The sequence below is a fragment of the Ursus maritimus genome, unplaced genomic scaffold (genome assembly GCF_017311325.1).
Source record: "Ursus maritimus isolate PB19 unplaced genomic scaffold, ASM1731132v1 scaffold_18, whole genome shotgun sequence".
NCBI lineage: Eukaryota > Metazoa > Chordata > Mammalia > Carnivora > Ursidae > Ursus > Ursus maritimus.
In genome coordinates, this window is record NW_024424230.1 from 39,773,283 (window position 1) to 39,798,109 (window position 24,827).

Sequence of the window (24,827 nt, forward strand, 5' to 3'; positions counted from 1 at the left end):
CTATATTTGAGGTAGCCAGCACTTTGGGATTTTAAAAATTCAGTCGCAATTACTAGCACCCAGAATGATACACTAAATCTAGTTCCTTTCTCCCTTCCAAGTACTAACCAGGCCTGACCCTGCTTAGCTTCTGAGATCAGAAGAGATCAGGCATATTCAGGGTGGTATAGCTATAGACACACCTGGTTCATTTCTGAGTCCTTCTACGCATTGCCCTTACTAACCTCTGACATATTTTCCCTGATTACTTTCTTAGGGACAGTGTATTTTGTTAGAAACTACATGCACAAGTTGTACTTTCCTCCGAAGATTTTTAGAAAATGCCCTTTAAATTATTATATTGCTTATTCTTTCTCTCACTTACTCTCTTTTTCTTTTTCTTCCCAGTGTTTTTTGTTTGTTTCTTTCTGATTGCTTGGGGGTTTTCTTTGGGGGGGGTCCAGGTTTCTTTCTCTTGCTTTCCTTTTTTTTGTAATCTTGATGGATTTTAGTCTCTGATAGTTTAACCATTGTTTCAAGATTCTTTCTTATTCTTCAGGACTGAGCACTTTGATTAGGCTATACAACCTTAAATATGATAATTTAAAAAAAAAAAAACCCTAAATATAATGTGCTTCCAAAAGATGCTACTGAATAGTATCACTATAATTTTTACACATACACTCAGAGTAACTGCTCCTTGATAGCCAAATCTCGGGTCCTAGTGGTCTAATGATTTTATATACTTCTTATACTCTTTATATACTTCTGTTGTTTAGTTATCACTCTTATCCCATTTGATGAGTTTGGATTTATCCAAACACTTATTCTGTATTTCTATTAATATTTAAACTTGTAATGAAAAAAAATGAAGGCAAGACCTTCCCGAAGAAAAGTGAGAAGAAAAATTGGTTGAGTCGTCAACAATTTTGCATTTGATAGTGTTTATCATTATAGGAGGTCAACTATTAGTCCTTACTATATTAGCACCTGCTTTGGGTAACATTTTATACACAAAAACAATATTCCTTTTTGTGCTAAAACTTGGAATCGTAGTTGTCTTTTGTAGATAGTGTTACAAATTGACTGATTAACGTATGTTTACTGAACAGCCATTGAACTATGAAGTCAACCGCCAGGTTGTTTTGCAAATCGGTGTCCTTAATGAAGCACAATTCACTAAAGCAGCAAATTCAAAAACTCCTACTATGTGCACTACAACTGTCACTGTTAAAATTAAAGACAGTGATGAGGGTCCTGAATGCCAACCGCCAGTAAAAGTTGTTCAGAGTAGAGATGGCCTCCAACCTGGGCAAGAATTGCACGGATACAAAGCGTTGGATCCAGAAACACGCAGTGGAGAAGGCTTAAGGTAAGGTATTCTTCAAAATGACATATTTTGAGATTATGTCCACTCTTTGGTTGGAGCATTGACATTTGATTTCTAAACACTAGGTATAAGAAGATAGGAGATGAAGGTAACTGGTTTGAAATCAATGAACACACTGGTGACTTGAGAACTATAAAAGTGCTAGATAGAGAATCAAAATTTGTAAAAAACGACCAATACAATGTTTCCGTGGTTGCCATGGATACAGGTGAGTGCAATTTTCTAGAAATAGAGGATATATTTTTAAGGAAATCTTGGGGTGAATTTTGTTTATTTTCATATCAAAATTTAATGCAAAACAGATTTGCATTGATGGCTCAATTTAGTGGAGACTACCCAATGTCAGCTCCAGTGCATCAGTAATGCAAAACTAGGAGAGGACGAACGGCCAAAGACGTGGTAGCATCCTCCTAGATCCCCATTGTTTTCAGGAGTACATACTTGGATGATTATGGTTTGAACTTGCTGAAAGGGTTTAGCTCCTAAAACAGTTGGGTTCAAGGTAGGTCTGTTCTGAGCCTTTCTTAACGGGGAATAGAACATTTATCCTATTTCCTAAGAAATGGTCAAACCATGACTCTTAAGTCTTTTGCCATGGTTTGCAGTCCTTCTCCAAGGTTAATTCTAGAACTTACCTTGCGAAGAAATGTCCTTCAAATGTCATAAAGTAGTAATTTCCAAATCCTTTTGAACGTACACTCCTCGTAGTACACCATTTTTGAATGTGGACCATTGTAGCGTGTGCCCTGACAGTTTTGCTTGATGTAATGCAAGTGCCTGCCTGACTTAAGCTTTGATTGCTAAGACATCCTTTTCAAAGATGGCTATCTGGAATAAATGTTGCCCAGCAGACTAGAGAACGATCACATCACAATAGCCCTACCAGCCCAGGCTCCTTTATCTTAAAGATCTTGCTTGATTTCAGTAACTGACCCCTGGGGCTGTTGTTTTTTTCATTTCCAAGCGCTTTAAATTTCTGCTCATATGTTTTAAATTCACCAGTAAAGAGTGAGCTTGAGAAGCCCTCAGGCCCCACTCTTGACCCCAATAAAAGCAGTATCCCAGGCTTGCTTTTTTTTTCCCCTGACCCCCACAGTCTCGCCATGTGGCCCCAGGAGTGCCACATAATCTCCAGGACTTGTAAGTAATAAACCTTCCCCCCCCCCCCCAAGGTTCCTGATGGTTAGGACACATTGCAATCATACAAGAACCACAAAGGCCAGTCTAGCCACAAAACTGGTTATCCAAGACTGAGATCCGCACACAGCAGCCTCTCTGTGTTTACTAGTATGTTTGCACACATGTGCTGCTAGGCTAATGTACGCACCCTACAAATGCACAAACAAGCACTTGTAAAGTACTATTTCCATGTGCCCCAAAATATTTAGGTTTCAAAATCTAAAAGAAAAACTAAATGTAGGGGCGCCTGGGTGGCACAGTGGTTAAGCGTCTGCCTTCGGCTCAGGGCGTGATCCCGGCGTTGTGGGATCGAGCCCCACATCAGGCTCCTCCGCTAGGAGCCTGCTTCTTCCTCTCCCACTCCCCCCGCTTCTGTTCCCTCTCTCGCTGGCTGTCTCTATCTCTGTCGAATAAATAAAAAATCTTTAAAAAAAAAAAGCTAAATGTAAATATCATTGTAAATATCATTACTTAACCACATGCATATCATCTTCCCTTCCTCTTGATACCTCTCACACAGACTTTTAATGTAGTTCTTTCAGTATAGGTAGAAAAAAAAAACTACCAAAGAATGGAGAAAACATTAGCTGAGAAATACAGTTAATGTTGCCACCACTCTAAAACCCTGGGTGATTTGCTACTCCTGTATGAGCAGAAGTGAAAGCTGAATGGTTTAAGAGCACAATTATGACGTCAAAGAAGGATTTACATTTACTCATTTATTGCACAAATGTTGATAGTCTAATTAGTCCCAAGTACTAGGCAAGTTACCATAGAAACTAGAATTCAGAAGACAAGGTCAAATTCTCACATGATATGAATGAAAGGATTCCTATGTTCTCATAAGAGGTTCTTGGCATGACAACTTTCCCCATAGAAGACTGTATGGGTATCATAGGAAGTAGAAATCAGTTAGGAGCTGCCCCCATAAAAGGATAAAGGGAAATTTCACAGAAATGAGGAAGCTTAGTGATAGGAAAATGAAATACTATTTGAAGAGAAGGAAAATACAGAGAATAGAAATATAAGAAATTAACTTTGTCTTTTGTTGCTAAAAATACAAGGAAATGAAACACCAAACCTAAACTCTAAGAATCTATGTCCCAGGCTCATGGATAACCTGGCTGTGCGCATAAAGAAGTAAAAACATGGATGTTATTCATTTTAATGTAAGACCACATGGTGACATCAATGCTTTTGTTTATTTGAACTTTAATCCATTAATATATACTTCCAAGGACCAAATATATAAGTAATTCCTTGTATTTCCACATGAACATTTACTTTTGGTGTTCATAAATAGTTCAGGATGATGACCTAGACATTCTTCTAGCTTTCTTCGCTTTTTTTTTTAAAGATTTTATTTATTTATTTGACAGAGATAGAGACAGCCAGCGAGAGAGGGAACACAAGCAGGGGGAGTGGGAGAGGAAGAAGCAGGCTCATAGCAGAGGAGTCTGATGTGGGGCTCGATCCCACAACGCCGGGATCACGCCCTGAGCCGAAGGCAGACGGTTAACGACTGAGCCACCCAGGCGCCCCTCTTCTAGCTTTCTTCAAATCCAATTTATTTACTTCTGTTTCTTGTGTCAGTCTTCTTTGTCAAGCAGCCTGGTTTCCCTGCTGTCACCCTCTGCCTAGCACAGCACTGTCCCTCCTGTTCGAAATTCAGATCCCTTAGCTTCTTCACATGAAAGGCAGTGACATCTTCTGTGATTGTTTCCATTCCGTCTGTATTCAGTTCCTCTCTTAATACCTCTTAAGTCCCCCTTCCCTAGGAATGATATGTTAATTATCACAAGTAATGTATCTTTTCTGTAAAAGGGTGTTTCATTGCTTCTCGTTTATATTACGTTCCTCTAACTAGATTAATTGTGCTAATTAACTCACATTTTTGTTAGTTTGCTGATTTTGACGTTGTTACTTGTATTCAAATTTATCTATAGATTTCTCAGGATCAAAATGTTTATGTCCTACTGCAGATTTCTTATTAGAAGAGCTGTATCTCTCTTTTATTTCTAGATATTATAAAATTTGTTCAGATAGAATAATTTTTAAAGAGGTATATACAATAGTGGCCTTTTGTGAAGTAATGAATTTTAAAATAACTTTTAATAAATTAATTTTGTAGTAATTAAGTGTTATTTCAAATTAAAAATGGATTATATTTGCATATGATTTATAGCAGTCTTTTTGATAAATGCTGAATTTATCTAATGCTCCAAATTCAGACCAGCATTCAAAGCAAAAAAATGAGAAACTGTATCAATTATTTTTCTGTTCATTTCAATTTTGAAAGCTTACCATTTATTGTAGCTTATTATCTTATCACAAGTGGTAAAATTTAAATACATTTGTTGAACTTCATTATCTCTTAAATAATGGGCAATATTTTCATCAAAAATATTGAGACTTAAGGTGTAAAGCAGCAGGCCAGTCACAGTGGCCATCTGGAGATGAGTAATGGCTCCTATGGTCAAAAGCCTTTATTGAATTAGGGAGGGCGTGCAAACTTATTTTTACGGTTTATTCAACCACGTTTTTTGGGAAGTATAAAATAGTAATTGCTTTATGTTCAAGGTGTTAGTATGAAGTTATAAGTTAGCCAAGAACTGCTAGGCAGATCATTAGGCTCTCAAGATGAGCATGACTTAGTTCTTAGGATGAACATGTTCACAGTTTAGTGTGTGAGTCAGTGATGAGCAAAGTGTTCTGAGAAATCGAAGGAGACTATTGCTGCCATTGTCCATAGAAGTCACGGCAAGTTTCAAGAGGAGGAGATATTTGAGTGGTTCTTGAAGGATAACCAAATATTATCAGGCAAAGAGAAAAGTATTCCCTGCAATGGCAACAGAATGTACCAAAGCAGACAGCAAAGAGTGCACGTAATGGGTTTGATGAGAAGTTTTACAAAGTTTGAGCAAAGAATATGTGAAGAAATGAGTCAGAAGAGGAAGTCAAGGAAGTGATTGAAGACCCCATGTGAAGTCTTTGTATATTCAAGGTGAACATATGCTCTTCACAAAGAAAGCTGTAAGAAATCAATTTCATTTTCAAGTGGCTATTCTGTAGTGACATTGCTCATAATCTCATACCTTTTCATTTGAAAAAAGCACCTCAAGATATCATCTGATACAGCCATCAATCTTCAAGGGAGAGGGACATGTCACTATTTTGTACTTGTAGCAATGGTATTTGTGATCCAAAAGTGTGTGAAATTCAAGTTCAGACAGCCACTAGACAGCAGAGGTCAGATGTGTATCACAGAGATGTTGAAAATAAGTTTTTAAATGAAGAAATAATCTATTTTTAATTTTTCTTAGATGGCAGATCTTGCACGGGAACATTAGTAGTTCTTTTGGAAGATTATAATGATCACCCACCACAGATTGATGAAGAAGTGACAATTTGTCAGCACGCTAAGGATTATGCTGTTCTCCAACCTGTAGATGCTGATGGACCTGAAAATGGTCCACCTTTTCAATTCTTTCTAGATAATTCTGCCAACAAACTTTGGAATTTAGAAACAAAGAATGGTATGTAATTATGCTAAATCTTCTAATCAGGAGGAACTTAAGATGGCTGTGGTTTTGACATCCACCTTAGTTCATTATGATAAATAAGCATTCATTTTGGTAAATTATTTTATTGATACCCCCAAAAAAGATAATACCTTGCTTTTTATTTTTTTATTTTTGAAAAGCTCTTGTTAACATTTAATGAATCTCCCTCCACATGGCTTCAAGCTACCAGGACACAGTCCTACCCCCCACACCCCTTACTCTTCCTCCCTTTTCCACTGAAGAATCTGGTCTCCACGAAGACAGGCTGTTTGCGGGGCTTTCCCTTCCCCCAGAACTTCGCAGTACCCGGGGCGCAGCACATCAGTGGTAGGGGCAGCTGCAGTCTTGTTCTTGGCAGCATTTACCCGTGTCTGCTCACTGACCGAGGTTCAGGTTGTCAAGGTCGACAGCTGGGCAGCAGCTCTGGTTCCTCTTCAAGCAGTAACGCCTCATACTAACTTTTACAAAGTGACCTGGGTGATCTTTGTCGAAGCCGATCCAGCGGTGACGAATGCATGCCGCCCGCAGCAGCCCGGCCCCCCGGGGGCTTCCGGTGCTAGGCTCCCGTGGCTCTGAAGCTTCCGGGTCTTCCTCCGTCTGAATGGAGTGTTGGCAGCCCCGACAAAAGAGTGATACCTTACTTTTTTAAAGCGATGGATAATGTATTTATGTTTAGATTCTTGTTCCAAATATCTTTTAAGAAAACACATCAATCCATTTTAATATAATATTTGAGTAACGTCACGTATAGATCAGTCTAATGTATTTTGTGTAGAGCAATATCACTTCTTTTCCCTAGTTTTTCAAGAAAGCAAAACCATTTTTTAGAAACAAAAATGAGGGGCATCTGAGTGGTTCAGTAGGTTAAGTGCCCATGGGCTTTTGATTTCAGTCAGGTCATGATCCCAGGGTTCTAGGCTGGGTGTGGAGTCAATTTAGGATTCTCTCTCTACCTCTGCCCCTCCTCTCTCTCTCTGTCCTCTCTCTCTGTCTCTCCCTCTCAAAAACAAACAAACAAACAAACAAACAAACAAAAACACCATAGAGTTTTTCCTTTAAGCTAAATTCTGCACCTTCTTCCCCCCACCTTGCCCCAAACATACCAAGTAGAAACAATATTGTGAGTAAAAAGTCCTATCAATATATATTATGTCTTTTTTTCTCTAGGTAAAACTGCCATTCTCCGTCAGCAGCAACCTCTTGATTATAACTATTATACTGTGCCTATCATAATAAAAGATAGACATGGTTTAAATGCAAAACACATGTTAACAGTGAGAGTCTGCGACTGTACAACCCCGTCTGACTGTAAAATGAATATTAAAAACGTGAGAGATGTTAAGCCATCAAATGTAATACTTGGAAGATGGGCTATTCTTGCCATGGTGCTGGGTTCTGCATTGTTGTTATGTAAGTATAATTATCTAGAATGTGTTAGTTGAAAGCTTATCTAATATTTAAAATATACATATATGGTTGATCTTTATTTAATGACCTTTATAGCCTTCAGTAAATGTGTCCTTTTAAAAATCTTGTGTGTACTGTATGCCTGGGGGTTTCGATTCACAGAAGAAACATATCAGTAAGAGCAAATTAAATTTAAAGTAATTTTTGGAGGTGTACGCTTAGTTCTTTCAATAAGAAGGTGTGAGATGCTGTATAGATCATTTCCTCTTCTTTGAGCTCATTTTTCCACAAGTAAAATAAAGAAATTGGTTAAGATTCCTTCCCATACAAAACATAGTCTTTTAGCGAGCCAAGTTTACACACAGGAAGAATCCGTGACGAGTATTCCAAAATTCACTTAGATCTTTATGCTCACTGTTATTAATGAAGGGATTTAACATACGTCTTAAGAAGACTCCAGTGAGGTGTGTCTGGCTGGCTCAGTCAAAAGAGCACAGGACTCTTGATCTCGGGGTTGTGAGTTTGAGCCTCACGTTCGGTCTAGAGTTACTTAAAAATAAATAAATAAACTTTAAAAAGAAAGAAACTTGTAATTAAAAAAAAAAAAAAAGGACTCCTGTTAGTGGAAAACGGTCATATGGTGAACCACAGAGGAAAAGTAACGCATGCAAAGAATGTTAAGATTTTGCATTCTGTGAACTTTTTTTCAAGATGCAGAAGTGGTGGAAACCATTGCCCACACTTCATCTCTCCTTCCTACTCAGCCTCCCTCATGCCTTCCTTTCCTTTTTTGACAATGTATTTGAATACAGAACCTATTTGCATTTATAGTCTTTACTGTGTCCTAATTCACTGATTTGAGTTTCAGATTAAACTAGACGTTCCCCTTAACACGGTTATTACTTGACATACACTTTTAAAACCGGGCCCAGATTTTAGGTCACTGCCTTTCATGTTTGTATTTATGCCTAATGCCCTTTAAGTGTTTTGTATCGATTTGAATTATCAATAATACTAGCTTAAATTTCAATCAAAGGGAGTTAGTATTTCAGTGTGGAGGAGAAAAGAGAAACATTTAAGTTAATTCTGGACTTGAGAAGAGACCTGTTAGTAAACTACGCTCACTTCATCCTTCTTACTTGTATTGATTTCTTTCTCATTTTGCTAAGAACATAATCTCAACAAGACAGAGATGGTCTAAATACTAATACATTTGTTAATATTATGTTTTAAATTTCATGATCCAAAGAGATCTCAATTTATGGAACAAATTCTTCAAAGCGCTGTGAAAAAACTTTTTTAAAAATCATGATTTAAATGATATACACCTGCATGAAAAAAATACTATTTTACTTAAATACTTTTTATTTTGTAGGTATTCTCTTCACTTGTTTCTGTGTTACTGCTAAGAGAACAGTAAAGAAATGTTTTCCAGACGTAGCCCAGCAAAATTTAATTGTGTCAAACACGGAAGGACCCGGAGAAGAAGTGACGGTAAATTAGATTTCACTTTTGTATGGCTTGAATGGTGATCGAATGGTAACTGCTGATTGTTACATAATAATAATAATAACAACAACTAATGTTTGTTGAGCACTTACTATGTCAAGCAGAACTCCACATGCCCTGCATGCATTAACTTTTTTTCTTAAGATTTTATTTATTTATTTATTTGAGAGTGAAATTGAGAGAGCATGAGCCTTGAGAAGGGGCAGAAGGAGAGGGAGAAGCAGACTCCCCACTGAGCAGGGAGCACGCAGGGCTCAATGTCAAGGCCCTGAGATCACAGCCTGAGCCAAAGGCAGATACTTAACCAACTGAGCCACCCAGGAACCAAACTTCGTAATTCTATTGTATTAGTTTCGTAGGACTGCAAAGAATCACAAACTGGTAATTCCTTGACTTATGGCAGTATAAATCAAATTTTCACATGGCAGTCTTCTCCCTGTGTGCATGTCTGTGTCCAAATTTTGCCTTACCCACCCTAATTGAGTATGGCCTCATCTTTATTTAACTAAATACATATATAATGACCTATTTTGAAACAAGATCACATTCTAAGGCCCTGAGGGTTAGGACTTCAACATAATGAATTTTGATGGGAAAGAAATGAGGGGCGCCTGGGTGGCACAGCGGTTGAGCGTCTGCCTTCGGCTCAGGGCATGATCCTGGCGTTATGGGATCGAGTCCCACATCAGGCTCCTCCGCTGTGAGCCTGCTTCTTCCTCTCCCACTCCCCCTGCTTGTGTTCCCTCTCTCGCTGGCTGTCTCTATCTCTGTCAAATAAATAAATAAAAATCTTAAAAAAAAAAAAAAGAAATGAAAGGAAATTGTTAGTTTCAATTCGACTCGCTCACCTTATAACTCTAACTTTATTTTTAGGAAGCAAATATTAGACTCCCCACACAGACATCCAACATTTGTGACACAAGCATGTCTGTTGGCACTCTCGGTGGCCAAGGAGTCAAAACACAGCAAAGCTTTGAGATGGTCAAAGGTGGCTACACCTTGGATTCCAGCAAAGGAGGTGGACATCAGACCTTGGAATCTATCAAGGGAGCAGGACAGGGAGTAGCGGACACTGGCAGATACACGTATAACGACTGGCACAGCTTCACCCAACCTCGGCTTGGCGAGGTGAGTGCCAGTGTCTTTGAGTTCGTATTCCATGAAAGTTAAAAACTATTTATAAATCAGGATTTCCCAAAAGTTTTACTCCTCAGGCACCTGGAACCCATCACCTTTTCAGTCTTTATCATAGATAAGGATTTCAGGCCCAAGCCCAAAGGAAAAAATGATCTTTTCAAGCTTAATTTTTAAAATAAGGTTTACAAAACTGCACAACTATCTGGGAATGGCATGTGTATACATGTTTAGGAAGTATAAGAAGACCGATAGCTTCTTCCCTAAAAATTACCAGGAAGATCACCTGAAATGAAAGATTTGTATAGAGTGATGCATGGATCATAAATTATAAACATTTTTTAGTGTACTGAATCGTCTGTCTAGTTATGAAGCCCTAGCTATCGACATCGGCCAGATAGACTGTTCAGCTTTTATTTTGGGGGTTTTAGTTCCTTGTTTTATGTTCAGATTAATCAATATTGGTGAATATTAGCCAGTTGAATATATTACGTTATTGTCACTATATAACTGTACATAAACAGAAGAATCATAGCCTATATTGGTCCCCCCAAGTATGTGAAGACGCTACAAAGATACATGGAAACTATACAAATCTTATGTTCAAATGGGAAATTGTAAATTAGCTTTTTGATGTGTGTGTATCTTTAATTTTCATAAATGTGTTCTCTAGGAGTATTTATATATCTGCTATATTTTCAGAATGAATATAATACAGACCAATCATGTGCATTTTTTATATGTAGGAATCCATTAGAGGACACACTCTGATTAAAAATTAAACAGTAAAAGGTAAATCAAAGACATTATTTTTATGCTAATATGTTTAGGTGTCTTTAAAAAAATAATAAAATGTGCTTTTTTTTGATACAGAAGGTGTATCTGTGTGGACAAGACGAGGAGCGTAAACATTCCGAAGACTACGTGCGTTCCTATAACTATGAAGGAAAAGGGTCTATGGCCGGCTCTGTGGGCTGCTGCAGTGATCGGCAGGAAGAAGAAGGGCTTGAGTTTCTAGATCATCTGGAACCCAAATTTAGGACGCTAGCAAAGACATGTGTGAAGAAATAAATGTGTGTTTTAACAGAGAAACATCTACAAATGCATATGTAGGAGTTTATTGAATGTAAAATGATAGCAGCATCTGCTAATATGTTGTTTATTGGAAGTAAACTTTGAGTCATGTATAGATAAGGATACTATAAATACAAAGCGCCCCTAAAGTCTCCTCGTCTGATATAACCTCCATATTCTCTAGAAAGAAAAGTTTCGTGTGTTAATTTTCTTTTATATGCATGTATATATTGCCCTTTTCAAGACTCTACCAACGCGTGCTCTTGCATCTTCTATTTGAAAACTTACGTTACTCTCTATGCTAATGAAGTGTGTGGTGGGAGACCTGGGTATTGTCGAGGCTAATGAAAAAAGAATTTTAATTTGAGATGAAAATTAAATTTTTTTTTTTCAAAATTCTGGGGAGATTGCTCTTAGAAATACTCTTAGAAATATTGTCTTTGGTCCCAGAGAATTGATTCCTCTACCTGAGTGGCTATGTATTGAAGGACTTTTAAGTATTCTTTGGTGCGGTCTTCAATTTGGTAAATAAGTACTCATTTCTCACTACACTTTCACACTGCGGCGGTGCTCTCAGCACGGTTTGCTTTCAGGAGCCTTCAGCACTTGGTCCTTGGATCTCTGCCCATATGGATGCATAATCAGGTTCCTATAGCTTCTAGGATTGTTGGAAAGGCAGGGACCAGAACAAGCCCACAATAATGTGAGCCACAGAGATTTTGTAAGCATCAGATGGGAGGATTTCCAAGAAAGAATTGCAACCTTGATGCCCATGGTTTGACTTAGACTCACAAATATGGTGCTCGCTTCGGCAGCACATATACTAGACTCACAAATATGTTTTGTTTGCCCACCAGGATGTACTATTACCTTTTTAAAACATAAATACCTTTGCAAGAACGCGCACTGTCTAGCTTGACAGAGGCCCACCATCTTCAAGCGTTTGTGAAACCGCCTGGCAGGCATTAGACTTGCAACCCTGATCCACGGTGCTTAGCCTTTTAAATATGCTAAAAAATGGAATGAGCATCCATATTGGAATTTAACACTCTGCCTACCTTGGTAATTACTTTAAGAAAATGGAAAATCAGAAATAATGAATTTCTAGCACGTAAATGTTAAAACATGGAAATCTATGAAAGCAACACTTAACCAAACAATTGTTGAATGATGGATAAATGAATGAACACGAGTTAACTGATTATTTTGAATGTAATTTAGAAAGAAGCCATATATTTAAATAATATTTTAGTAGTCTTTTGTGCCAAACTCTCTACATTTACAGACAATACAGTGTATATCACATGGAAATTTCTCATTCAGACCAAAAACCTGTTTCATTTTCTTTAATCTATTAACTAGTTAACTATTGAAAAGAGTGGTTAATTTTTTTAAAATTTTGTAATTCTTCTTCTTATTCTCAATTACAGCTTCTGATTAAAGCTGTTTCTTGATGTGAAATTGGATATTAGAGCAGGATATAAAAGTAGTTTTAAAAAATAAATATTTTATTTTATAGGATGTCCACAGTGTTTGATTTTTATAGCAATTGTGAGTAAAATAATTTTGGGGGGTAATTCAATTTCTGTTGTCTGAGGTATACATTACTCTGACAATGGTACCTGTTTAGAAATCTTTAGGTATAATATTAAAAATTTGGAAATAAATCATGACATGTTATAATCTTGAATGTAGGTGCAGAACATTTTCTGAGCAATTAAAAACCATTAGCCGAACATTAATTTATATGTTTGTTTATGTTTTCATTTCTTGTATTTACTTCAATAGGAAAGAGAAATTTTATATCTGAACAAAAAGTAGAATTAAAGTCCAAAGGTTAGCAAAATAAGACACTCTAAAAGTATTATCAGAATTGTTGGAAAGTACAGAAAATGAATTTGTATTAAGCAGTTTGGGCTCTTTTAAATATTTTCAAATACTATTAAAATTTATCTCACAGGGGATCTATGATTTGTCTTTTATTTAGGAAATCCATGTTCTCTGTTTACATTCAAAATTAAATGTTATTTGTATGACTGATAAAATTTATGAAACTCCACTGTCTTGTTTACCAATTTAGTTGGTTAATAAAGCATTCTATTATTTTTATGGCTTATTTCATATAAGTTAATCATCAATCATCAATAAGTAAATCATTACGAACTGTTCTTCCTTTTATTAAATCTATAGTTAGGGAAAATATAAATTAAGTTTTTCTTATCTTGATTCAGATCTCAAAAGTATACCATGTTGAAAAAATTCCATGGGGATACCACGATAGATGAAAATTGATATAATTATTATAAATTAGCTTTGTTAAATACCTCTAACTTTACTGAGCTTTCAATTCTCCTGAGTTTACTAAAAATATTTTATAAAGCTTGATATCTATGCTTGTGTTTACTTTTAGAAAATGGAATATGCTGTTATTTGGAAATTGTTCACAATAGATGTTGAGTTGAGGAATTTTATTATCGTAGAAAAGAAAAGCTAACTCCATTTCGTAGTGTCTTAGCTTTAAAAACCCTGTACCAGTTGAAAATCCTCAGTTAGATGAGGGTAACGAAACAAAACAAACTATGTATATTTCTGCATGTCTCTGGTTTCTTATCGATGCTTTTCTAATAAATCTGAAGGAACACTGCATTTGTCTTTCTATTACACAGGGAAAAGAGAGAGAGCAGGAGAATGTGTTACTAAGAACGAATAGACCATTGTATATTTTGTAGGGTTCGGGAAAATTAAGGGAGCATAATTTTTAAAAACTCTTTGAAAGCATAATGCTGCATAAAAAAAATAATAAAAATCACAATCTCAAATTCTTATCACTAACAATAAAATAACCACTTGCAAATATATGAATAAACAAAATAAGAAGCATCATAGAAACAAATCCATTAAGTACATTCATAACACACATTTTGTAAAGATTGATCAAATTATTTTAAAGTCTTCAGTGTTGAAGTACAAAAATTTGAGTAAATTTGAAGAGGTAATTGGCTTTACTCCGGGACTCATGAATCTACCAGCATCCCCTCTAGTAAACAGCCAGGCTTTCTGAGGAGTTGTGCAAAATGGAAGGTTTTTATAGGCAGAAGGAGGGGGTGAGGGGAGAAAGTCATTAGCAAAAGGAAAGAAAGGAATGTTTTGGGCCAGGTGTTATTATGCAGATTATCTCACTAATGCTGATCAGGAAATTTCAGATTGACTTGAAAGGTCACACTTTTGGGAGAGTCTGAAACTGCAAATAAGTCCTGGATTGCTGTCCTGGGGACAAATGACTCCATTTTGGGCCTGTTGTTCCTTCCCAACACTATTTGAAGTTAAGTTTTTTGATTGATAAGAATAAAATGCCCTTTGATAAAACCAATCTGCAGTTAGAAGTTGTTCCAAACTGTAGAAAGAAAAAAAAATTAGAAACAAGTGTGGACTTCCTCTGTATTTGGCCAAACATTTTTTTTTAAGATTTAGTAATTTATTTGCAAGAGAGTGTTCACGCATGAGCAGAGAGAAAGGGAGAGAGAACCCTCAAGCCGGCAGAGCCCCACATGGGGCTCGATCCCAAGACCTTGAGACTACATTTTTAAAATTTAGTTGTCAGTGTGCAATGATGAATAACTGTAATTTTGGAGTGTTCTTTTTTGCCTGTATTTAGGGAACTCTAAATGCTATAACATGGAATTATTAGTGTTAAAAGAAACTCCAAGGCTTCCTTTGAGATAGCCAAGGTTTTGCCTAGAATTCATACTAAAAATTCATGTAGGAAATTATTATTAAAAAAAATTCATGTAGCATTATTTTCTGCCAGAAGTCTGTAATCCAAAGTGGAAATAAAAGAATTCCTAATGTATACAGAAAATGGAGGGACTCAGGGTGCCTGACATTTGCGTAGTTTATTTGTACAAATTTTAAAATCCAAATTCACAAAGACAGGTCATCTGTAGTAGGTACTCTACAAGACGGATATGATACTGGCTGTGCCCCCCATATTTCTCACCTGTCTGAGATCTATGCTGGAATTCTATTATCAGCCGTTCTTGAAATGTGATTCCTGGGCCAGCAGCATCCACATCATAAAGGAACTTATTAGAAAGACTAAATTTAGGGCGCCTGGGTGGCGCAGCGGTTGAGCGTCTGCCTTCGGCTCAGGGCGTGATCCCTGCGTTCCAGGATCGAGCCCCACATCGGGCTCCTCCGCTGTGAGCCTGCTTCTTCCTCTCCCACTCCCCCTGCTTGTGTTCCCTCTCTCGCTGGCTGTCTCTATCTCTGTCAAATAAATAAATAAATAAAATCTTTAAAAAAAAAAAAAGAAAGGCTAATTTTGGGGTCCCTCCCCTAGGTCGGTCAGATAGGAAACAGGGAGAGTGAGGCCCTCCTGGCATTGCTGAGGTATTGCCAAATTCACCTCAGTCCTAGTTCTTTGCTACTCTTGAGTTGTTCACACCACCTGAGAGCTTGTGAGGAAAGTGGATTCAGGCCCCAGCCCAGACCTAGTGAATCAGAATCCGCCTTTCAGCAAGCTCCCCGGAGGTCTACCCTCACAGGAAACTTTGATTAGCCTGGGTAGTGGATCCCTCGAGAGGAACCTGCAAAAACTAATATGCGAACAGCACAATGAGCCAATTAGAGTAGGCGACACAAGCAGCCTCAGGCAGCAAGTCTGCGGCCGCCATCTGGTAGGAAAATTGTCCCAGTTCACCTTGCAGCCTAAATTCAAGCCAGCTTGCCTCTCACCACCCACTCACGTCCTGCTCTGTGTCCTTCTGTCCCTGGATAACTGACTCTAGGAACTTCATACCTAAGAGTGCCCTGCATTGGAGGACAATGACCCATCAGGTAACCAAATTTAGGGAGATGACACGTTCATTGTCACTTTACTTAGTAAATTCATTTTGCTAACCCACAATTTAAAAAATCACATTTTGATGTTAATTATTTTTGACCAAGCCTAGCCAATAAATTTACCAAATCATGTTTAAAAATCAACCTGAATAATCCTGATGGTTTAAGCAAAACACTCGTAGTTTCCTGATTTCATTTTGGCAAATAGGTGTCTTGATGTATTCTTTTCTGACTGGGCCAATTTATCTCCATGTACATTTCTAACGTTTTATTTTTCTGGGTGGAGCTAACTTTGAGTATATTCTAGGTGTGGCTGAGAACCTGTCAGAACCAGCGGTGTTATATTAAGCAACCACAGTCTGCCATGATTATTTCCTTTTGTTTCAGACTGGGTGGAAGAAAATTAAGACAAATTTTCAGTTTTTTTCAGAGTTGTTTTAAGTTTAATATAGTACATTATTAATATTAAATATATATAATACCATAGAAATACAGAATATAACTGTTAAATATGTTAAATTAAAGATTAATATTAAGTACTAATTTGATATTTATGCTTTTATATTAAATATATTTGAAGTTAAACATTAAGAAGACTGTTGACGCTTACGAACACATGTCCCTTGGTATTTTTTTTTTTTTTAAAGGTATTTTGTGAGGGTGATGGCAGAGACTGCTGGCTGTCTACCTACTGTCTCCTAACCTAATTCTTCATTAGAGATGGAGCTCTGATTTCATTAAGGTTGGCTATGTGCCTCGCTGAGAGACCACTATTTCCCAACCCCCTTGAACCAAGTGTGACGTGCCCCAAATTCTAGCCAGTGAGAAGTGAAATGCTGTGTATAAGATTTCTGAGTAGGTATCTTAAAGGACCTGATTCAGCTAGAAGAATGTTTTTTTTTCTTCTCCCAATTGTTTTTTGTTTTGTTTTTTAAGTAAGCTCTACACCAAATGTTGGGCTTGAACTCATGACCCTAAGATTTTAAAAATTTCATGGTACCTAGAACACAGATGTGTTGGCTGTGCTCAAGCAATCCTGTTGTGAGCTGCAGGTTGGAAGCTATCAGCCATTTGTTGAAAATGGAGGAACGTAAGGTTAGGAGGCTGGATCGCTGGTAACTTTGTGGAGTCTCCAAACCAGCCCTGGATGTCCTACCTCCAGGCTTGTTCACTCGAGTGAAAAGTCTTGAGTGTTTAATCAATGAAATTTTAGGTTTTCCATTAAATGTAGCTGAACCTTATCTGATTCAGGTAGAGAACAGAGACTGAATGGAAATAATTGATTTACCGAAGTCATGATTCAATAAACTTGGGAACTCATTTTCTTTTGGCTAAGATTTTAAAAATGGTTGGTCTTGAAGACATTTCAGTGTTTTCTTTCCTTTTTTTTTTTTTTGAGAGAGGGAGTGTGCTCAGGGGGAGGGGCAGAGGGAGAGAGAGAATCTCAAGCAGACTCTGAGCTGAATGCAGAGCCTGAGCAGGACTCGATCTCACCACCAGGAGATCATGACCTGAGCTGAAAAAAAAGTCGGACACTTAACCGACAACCACCCAGGTGCCCCAAGACGCACATTTTTATTTTTTATTTTTTTTAAAGATTTAATTTATTTTTTTGAGAGTAGAGAGAGCAAGTGAGAGAGAGAGAAGGAGAGGGAGAGAGAGAGAGAGAGCATGAACAGGTGGAAGGGGCAGAAGGAGAAGCAGACTCCCCGCTGATCAGGTAGCCCAACTTGGGGCTCCATCCCAGAACCCTTAGATCATGACCTGAGCCAAAGTCAGATGCTTAACTGACTGAGCCACCCAGACGCCCCGAGACACACATTTCTAAATGCTGCCTACTGCTTCTACCACCTCATCTTCTGTTCCTCTGAACTGTGGGATCAAATTGATGTGTTCCCTTAAGTCTGAAAGATTCAATATTTTGTTCCATTCTAATAGCCTGCCGCATGCTCTCATTTTTCAGTTAATTAACATACAGGTAAATAAAAGTAAATAAAATTTATTTTCCTATTAATCCAATGGATTTCTGTCATAATCTGAAACTGTTCTTATACCAGCTCAAATAGACTTCAAAGTGAGTAAAGGCGTGTTTGACAAATACAGGAAATTACAGAAGTTTCAGCATGTGACAAAGAAGACAATGTTATGGTTTTGGTGCATGACAAATGGTGATTCCATATCCTAATAGACTCAGTTGGAATTCTGTTTTTTAACATTAGTGGCCATATAAAAATGCATTTTAAAAATTATCTCAGTGAATTGGTTAGGACTTGCCTTCGAGTACTTGGTAAAGAGAAATAAAGTGGCTGAGACAATGTAAAAGTTTATTTTCACTAATGTAAAACAAGCTCAAAAATCTTGGACTTGTATGGATGCTTTTTTTTTCTAATTTATTTTAGAATTGCCAGAAGAGGAAGCTTTACAGATTTGAATCCATTAAGTCTGAAGATTTCTCCAAAGGAATAGATAACCAAAAGTAAGTCAAAAAAGTAAATAAGAAAATTAGGGGGAAAAATATAAGCATTTGTGAGAGACAATGTATTACTGTTAGTAATACACTAATGAATTTCATAAGTTAATATGAAAATAATAAATTACTAAGTAAAATGGGCAAAGAATATAAGCAGATCATTCATAGAAGAAAGAACACTTAAATTTCATTTGAACGAATGAAAATATTCTAATCTCACCAATAGATTTAAAACAATGAAAAATTAAACATCTGTTTACTACTATATTTCTTTCATTCAAATTAAGTAATTTTTAAAGTACATATATTTGGGGAAAAGTATGGAGAAATAGAATCTCTCATAAATTACTTGAAATTGTTCAGAAGATTTTTGGTAGGTTACATAAAAATGCTTTAATAATGGTTATATTTTAGAAGTAGGACTTATTTTCTTATGAGAAAGACATGTTTTCATCATTTACTCTTATCCTTTGTATTCTTTTTATCATGTACAAGTATAAGTTTTGGGGTTTGGTACTTTGTTTTTTGTTTTTTTTTTTCGGTATGGATGCCCGGGAATGTCCCGGGAACCTTTACTTTTTCTGCTCAACCATCTTTTGTGCAAATTGCTTCACGATTACAAGATGGCTAATGCAACTCCAGCCATCACATCTGTGTCTGTAAGAGGAAAAAAGAGGAAAGAGGAAGACTTTTTTTAGGAAGCATTTCCAGAAGCTCTCTCCAACACCTTCTGCATATCCTTGGGAGAACTTAGCCACATTGTCCATCCCTATCTGCAAGAAAGAGTAAGAAATGTGGTATTTCAGCTAAACAAAATCAAGGCACTATAACTAAGGAAGATGTTTAATAATGATATGAGGTAATCTGGGGACAAATGTGCAGAGGGAATATTGTTTCTTATTCTTAACCAATATTACTCTGCCCCAGGTCAATATGATTCTTAGCAAAATATTTATTCCTTATATAATAGTTAAGGGACTGTATACTTAAAGTGGAGAGACATATTCTTTCACTCGCCAAGTTTTAAAAAGTACTGCGGAACAAAAACTTATTTTAAAAAATCACATAAGTAAAACTTAAGGTTTTTTAGAGATTAAAACTTGATTACATCTGCAGGCCAAGATGTAGCCGGCAAATGTTTAAAAAAAAAATTATGAATGCATTGCTATACTCAAATCAAGACATTTTACCCGAAACATAAATTTGTGACTTCTTTTGAAAAATTGGCAGTTCTGGTGAAACTGAGTCCATATTCCCAAAGGCTACAAATTGGCTAGAAGTGGAAAGTGCCTTTCCCAGTGCCCTCTGTCAAAGCCAGCGTCCTCTGAAGCTTGCCCTTCATGTCTCAGATAAGAAGGCTTCAGCTGAAACAAGTTTTCTACACTTTTATCTTTTTTGAAACAATTTCAGAATAATTAAAAAGGGCTGCTTTTTCCAACCAACCTGGCTTATTTATTTTGATTTCTTTCCTGACCCCTGCAGGCATTGAGGTGTGTAGTTACTTGTGCTAAATGAATTTCAATATAAAATCAATTATGTTGCCATGTGGTACACAATATAATTGACTTCTTCCCAGTGTTCGTTGTTTATTGCTTTTTCTCTTCTCCCTGGATTTGAGTGTAAGCTCCACCAGAAAGGTGCACAGCACATAAAGGGAACTCAATAAATGTTTTTGGAAGAAATTTATTGCATGCTTACTATGTGCAAGCATTCCAGAACTCTCTTTTCACAAATATTATCCCATTGAAAATATTAACAACATACTTCCAATTTAGGCATTATTATTCCTCTTTACTAATAAGGAAACTGAGGTGGAGAGAGGTTAGCTGACTCAAACAAGCTCAGACTGCTAGGTTTCCAAAGAGCCAGGAGTTAAATGCAAGTCTGACCAATGATTGCACCCTGAACATTCCTCTTCAAATGGTCTTCCATATCCGTAACACAATGGAAAAAAATGTTTAGGACTTCGTAATCCTGAAAGAAAATTATATGTCCTGTGACTCTAGGCTGCTTATTCAGACCTTCTACAATGTAAATTTCAATCGTCAGCTGGTAAATTTCCATGGGAAAGAGGATGACAAAACACAGTCTTTCTTACATCAGAGCAATTCTCTCCACACCAGAAGCTGTGGGTTAAGTAGATGAATTGTTTCCATATGGAGTTGCCCTAGTTATGTGTCTATGTGTAACAATCAAGTTTGCATCTCCAGATTGGATGTCTCTTGACTTCCACATCCATATCCCTTACAAATTATTTTCAGCCCCATGGCTCACAGAAATATCAAACTCAGTATCTTCAAAAGCGAATTATTTAAAACCTTCACAAATGAACACTTTGCTGCTGTCCTTATCTTTGTGACTAACAGTATCATCTACTCTTTGTCCAAACATACAACAAGCGCAGAATTCTGCAATTATCTGGGCATAAGAAGAATAGAAAATTAACGCACTCCCAGAGGAGACAGACTGATAAATCAAGTAATTACAACACTTGGGTCAGATAACAAAGAGGAGAGGCACATGTCAAAGCCTGTATGCACACAGAAGACTTGGAAGTGCTTTTCCCTGCACAGGGAAGTGAGGGAAAGCTCCATGAGCACGGTGAAAGGAGGCATTCTAGTTGAAGTGGAAGTTAGCATTCCCAAAGCAAACAAAGCCAAAAACAAACAACCAAAAGCAAAACAAAACAAGCAAAAAATAAGAATGACTGGAGTTCCAAAAAACACAGTTCTAAAAACCACTATTATGCAGGATGGATTGGAAGGCTCTTAGAGCTGGAAGACCAATGAAGATGGTCCAGATGAGAGATCAGGAATCACATACAGCAATTAAGCTGGAGACAGCTGGATGTGAGCGTGAGGCAGAGACAGTGTCTAGGATGACTCCCTGGTTTCTTTCTTGAGTAAGTGGGAGCATCATGAAACCATTAACACGAGAAAGAGAAACGCAGAGCAGTTTTATTATGGAAAGACAATGGCTTTGTTTTGAGCCGTTTTAAACTTGGAAGTATCTGTGGGAGTTGCAGAGAGGTATGTCCTGTCTCACAGTTGGAAAGGACATGATTGATGCTCCCCACCCCCACCTCCTACCTTTTATTACTTAACATCCAGGTTATACGTCCCTAAATAGTGGAAGTTGATTTAGGGCAGGGACAACATTTTAAATTGCTTTCTATCTAAGTAACTATTGGTATAAATACTTGTTTTCTCTGTATGAATATTCAAAGCATCTTGTCTTTCCTCTGTTCAGCAAGGACCACCTAGTCATTTCCCCCCTTACACGTCCTTCCTCCCTCTACTAGTATCACTTCACCCCTACTCTAAACTCTAGGATCTGTTGTGAAAATCAAGCCAACCAGCAATGCTAGTGAGGATTACTATTGAGTGAAGTAAGATGAATGTGAGAAAGAAGGGTATGAATTGTATCTCAATAAATTTGTTATTAAAAAAGAAAGAAAAAAAAAGAAGAGATGAGAAAAAAAGAAGAGCTCAGAGAATGAGGAGGTGGTTTAATTTATGTGGTGATAGTTGTTGTTGAGAAATAGAAGGATAAAGTTAAATTCAAGTGTTCAGGAAGCAGCAACAAACTGAATACAGGACATCCGGAAGGAAGAAAAGATTGTAAAGATGGTTGCAGCGTATTAAGAATACCTCCTGAGAAGGCTAGAAAAGACTGGAAGTACTTGAACAGGTTGGTGTTTGACTGTTTTCTAGAAGGCCCATTGGGCTGAGACTGGGCCTGGCAGGGACGGCTGGGAGCACCAGCACAGTCACTGGTAGGCAAACGTCAGGGGAATGATGGCATTGGTGTTTGGTTTTGCTCTTCAGTTTTATTAGGCATAATTGACAAGTAAAATTTATATATACAAAGCGTACAATGCGATGATTTATTATACGTAATACTTTATGAAATGATTCTCAGAATTAGGTGAATCAGCAAATCCGTCAGTTCTTAGAGTTACCTTGTTTGGTTTGTGTGTATGGTAAGAACGCTTTGGGGTCTCCCTGCTTAGCAAATTGCAAGTACACAATACAGCGTTGTTACCTACGGTCGCCAGGCTATCCGTGAGATCTCCGAAGCTTATTCATTTCATAACTGAAGCCTTGTACCTTTTGACTGGCATCTTTGTCGCTCCCCTACCTCTCAGCCCCTGATAAACACACTTTAATCTTCATTAGGATATCTATCTCTATCTCTAGCCCTATCTATCTATCTACCCATCCGTCCATCCATCTCTCTCTCTATCTATCCAATATTGACTATCTGGCTTCCTCAAAACTGCTTAGATGAAAAACCCAACCATAGTTAAATACCTGGATCCCTGCTATTATTTCTCTCGCGCAAGCTCCATAGAATTGTCTGTATGGAAAACATCTTCGTTGCAGACCAAAGCTTGTAATTAAGAATCCTGGGACTTTTTATTTTTGGTTTGAGCCTCATGTTTATGACCATTGTTTATTAACATTTTTCATATGTTTTCTGCAACTGGAAATTACTTAAATCTCTCCTGCCTCATTTTCAGTTGTTTTGAAGGATCGCTGCCTCTATATGGGGTGACTTCTCAGATGCCCGAGTGTAAATTTCAGGTTTGCTTATAGCCAATATTTTACCTATGCTTAACTCAAAGTAACATCATAATTTGTTAATAATTAGTCACACTGAAAGTGGAGAGCAATATAAGACCTCATGAAAATGACATTGACTGAAATCCACAGGAAGTCATCAGAGATTTGAAATTTCAATTAGGGTGGACAGGGGAAACCCCGGAGAGAAGGGGACGCAAGGGTCAAGAGCTGAAGGAGGTGAGAAAGCAGGCAGCGTGGCCGGCTGAGGGAAGAGCGTTGCGTGCAGAAGTGAAAGCCTGTGGAGGAGTGTACCCTGCACGTTCAAGGAACTGCCGAGCCCCCCCTCCCCCGCCCCGGGGGGCTGGAGGCATAGCACATGATCCGGAAGTTAAGAGCTGGAGTCCGAGACACACCGCGGTGGAATGTGTCAGCCCCCGTGGACCACTGGACAAACTCTGGATTTGATCTCAATAAGATGAGAAGCCTCGGAAGGAATTTTTTTTTTTTTTAATCTTTTAACTTTGGAATCCTTCTAGAGGAGTTTGGGTAGAGAAATGTCATGATCTGACCTATTTATTACCAGGGACAGTCTGGCTGCTGGATTGAAAAGAGACTGAAGTAAGGCATTTTGGAAGCAGAAAGACCAATTAGGAGGTTTTTTGAACAACCCAGGTGGGAGACAACAGTGATCTGGAGGAAAATGGACATGGTGGGCAGGGGGTAGATGGCGGGTATATTTTAAAGGTGGAGTTCATAGGATTTACTGACAGAATGGATTTTGAGTATAAGAGAAAGAGGGGAAGTCTGCAAGATGTTTTGACAGAAACAACTGGGAAGGATGGAATTGCCATTTATTGAAAGGGACGAGACTGTGGGCATCCTCAATGGGGAAGATCGGGAACTCAGATTTGGAAACATTAACTTTGCAGTGCCTTCCAGACATCTAAGCTAAAATGTCACATGGACAGTCAGAGCCTGAAGTTTAAGGGAAAGATGGGGGATAGAGCTTTTGGTTTACCAATCATCAGCATGGAGATGGCGTGTAAAGTCAGAAGCCTGGGTGAGATCAACAAGGGAGTGAGCAGGGATAGAACCAGAAGAAAGGTTCAATCACCGAGTCCTGGGCACTCAACTAGTTAGAGGTCATGGAGGGGAAGGGGAATCAATCAGTGAGGTGCGGAAGGAAAAAGAGAAACCAAGTAAAGAATGTGTTTCAAGGGCAGTGTGCAAACTCTTTGCAATTAAGACAACAACGTGAAGCTGGAAAATGACTATTATACTAATATGAAAGTCCCCCCAACCTTTGTAAAAACACTTTCGGTGAAGCAGTAGGTGAGAAAATCTGATTAGAAAGAGCTCAAGAGATAATGAGGAAAGAAATCAAAGACAGTAAATATAAAACATCTTTTCCTAGAATTTTTTTCTGTAAAGGAGAGCAGAGAAATGGGCTGTGATAGCTGGACAGAGAGATAAGACTTAGAAAGGCAGAGAGATGCCTGGTGTTTTTGTTGTTGCTGTTTTTGTTTTTATTTTTTTTAGTTGATATGCTACTGGAGAGGATAGTGTTGGACTAAATTGATGCTGTAGGAGACGAGGAGCAGAACTACCCGAGCAATGGCCTTGAGTAGGTGGGAGGGGATGGGAATGAATACGCAAAGGGAGAAGCAAGGTTGTTCGTCCATAGCACAGCAGAAACCACTCGGATGGTACAGATC

General features: G+C 37.8%; 1 protein-coding gene across 2 annotated transcripts in view; it reads left to right on the top strand.

Moving 5' to 3' along the window:
• Window positions 1–12,427, top strand: part of DSC1 (desmocollin 1) — a 29,286-nt gene extending 16,859 nt beyond the window's left edge. The window contains exons 10-16 of one of the 2 annotated variants that reach the window (XM_008690930.2): window positions 1,092–1,351; window positions 1,435–1,577; window positions 5,872–6,084; window positions 7,279–7,521; window positions 8,894–9,012; window positions 9,901–10,155; window positions 11,035–12,427. In XM_008690930.2, the coding sequence (XP_008689152.2) occupies window positions 1,092–1,351; window positions 1,435–1,577; window positions 5,872–6,084; window positions 7,279–7,521; window positions 8,894–9,012; window positions 9,901–10,155; window positions 11,035–11,232 (1,431 nt within the window). In that variant the 3' untranslated portion in view covers window positions 11,233–12,427. Of the gene's footprint in view, window positions 1–1,091; window positions 1,352–1,434; window positions 1,578–5,871; window positions 6,085–7,278; window positions 7,522–8,893; window positions 9,013–9,900; window positions 10,156–10,907; window positions 10,954–11,034 lie in introns of those variants that run through there. The other variant, XM_040632369.1, reaches the window with a different exon arrangement.
• The last annotated feature ends 12,400 nt before the right edge of the window (window positions 12,428–24,827 follow it).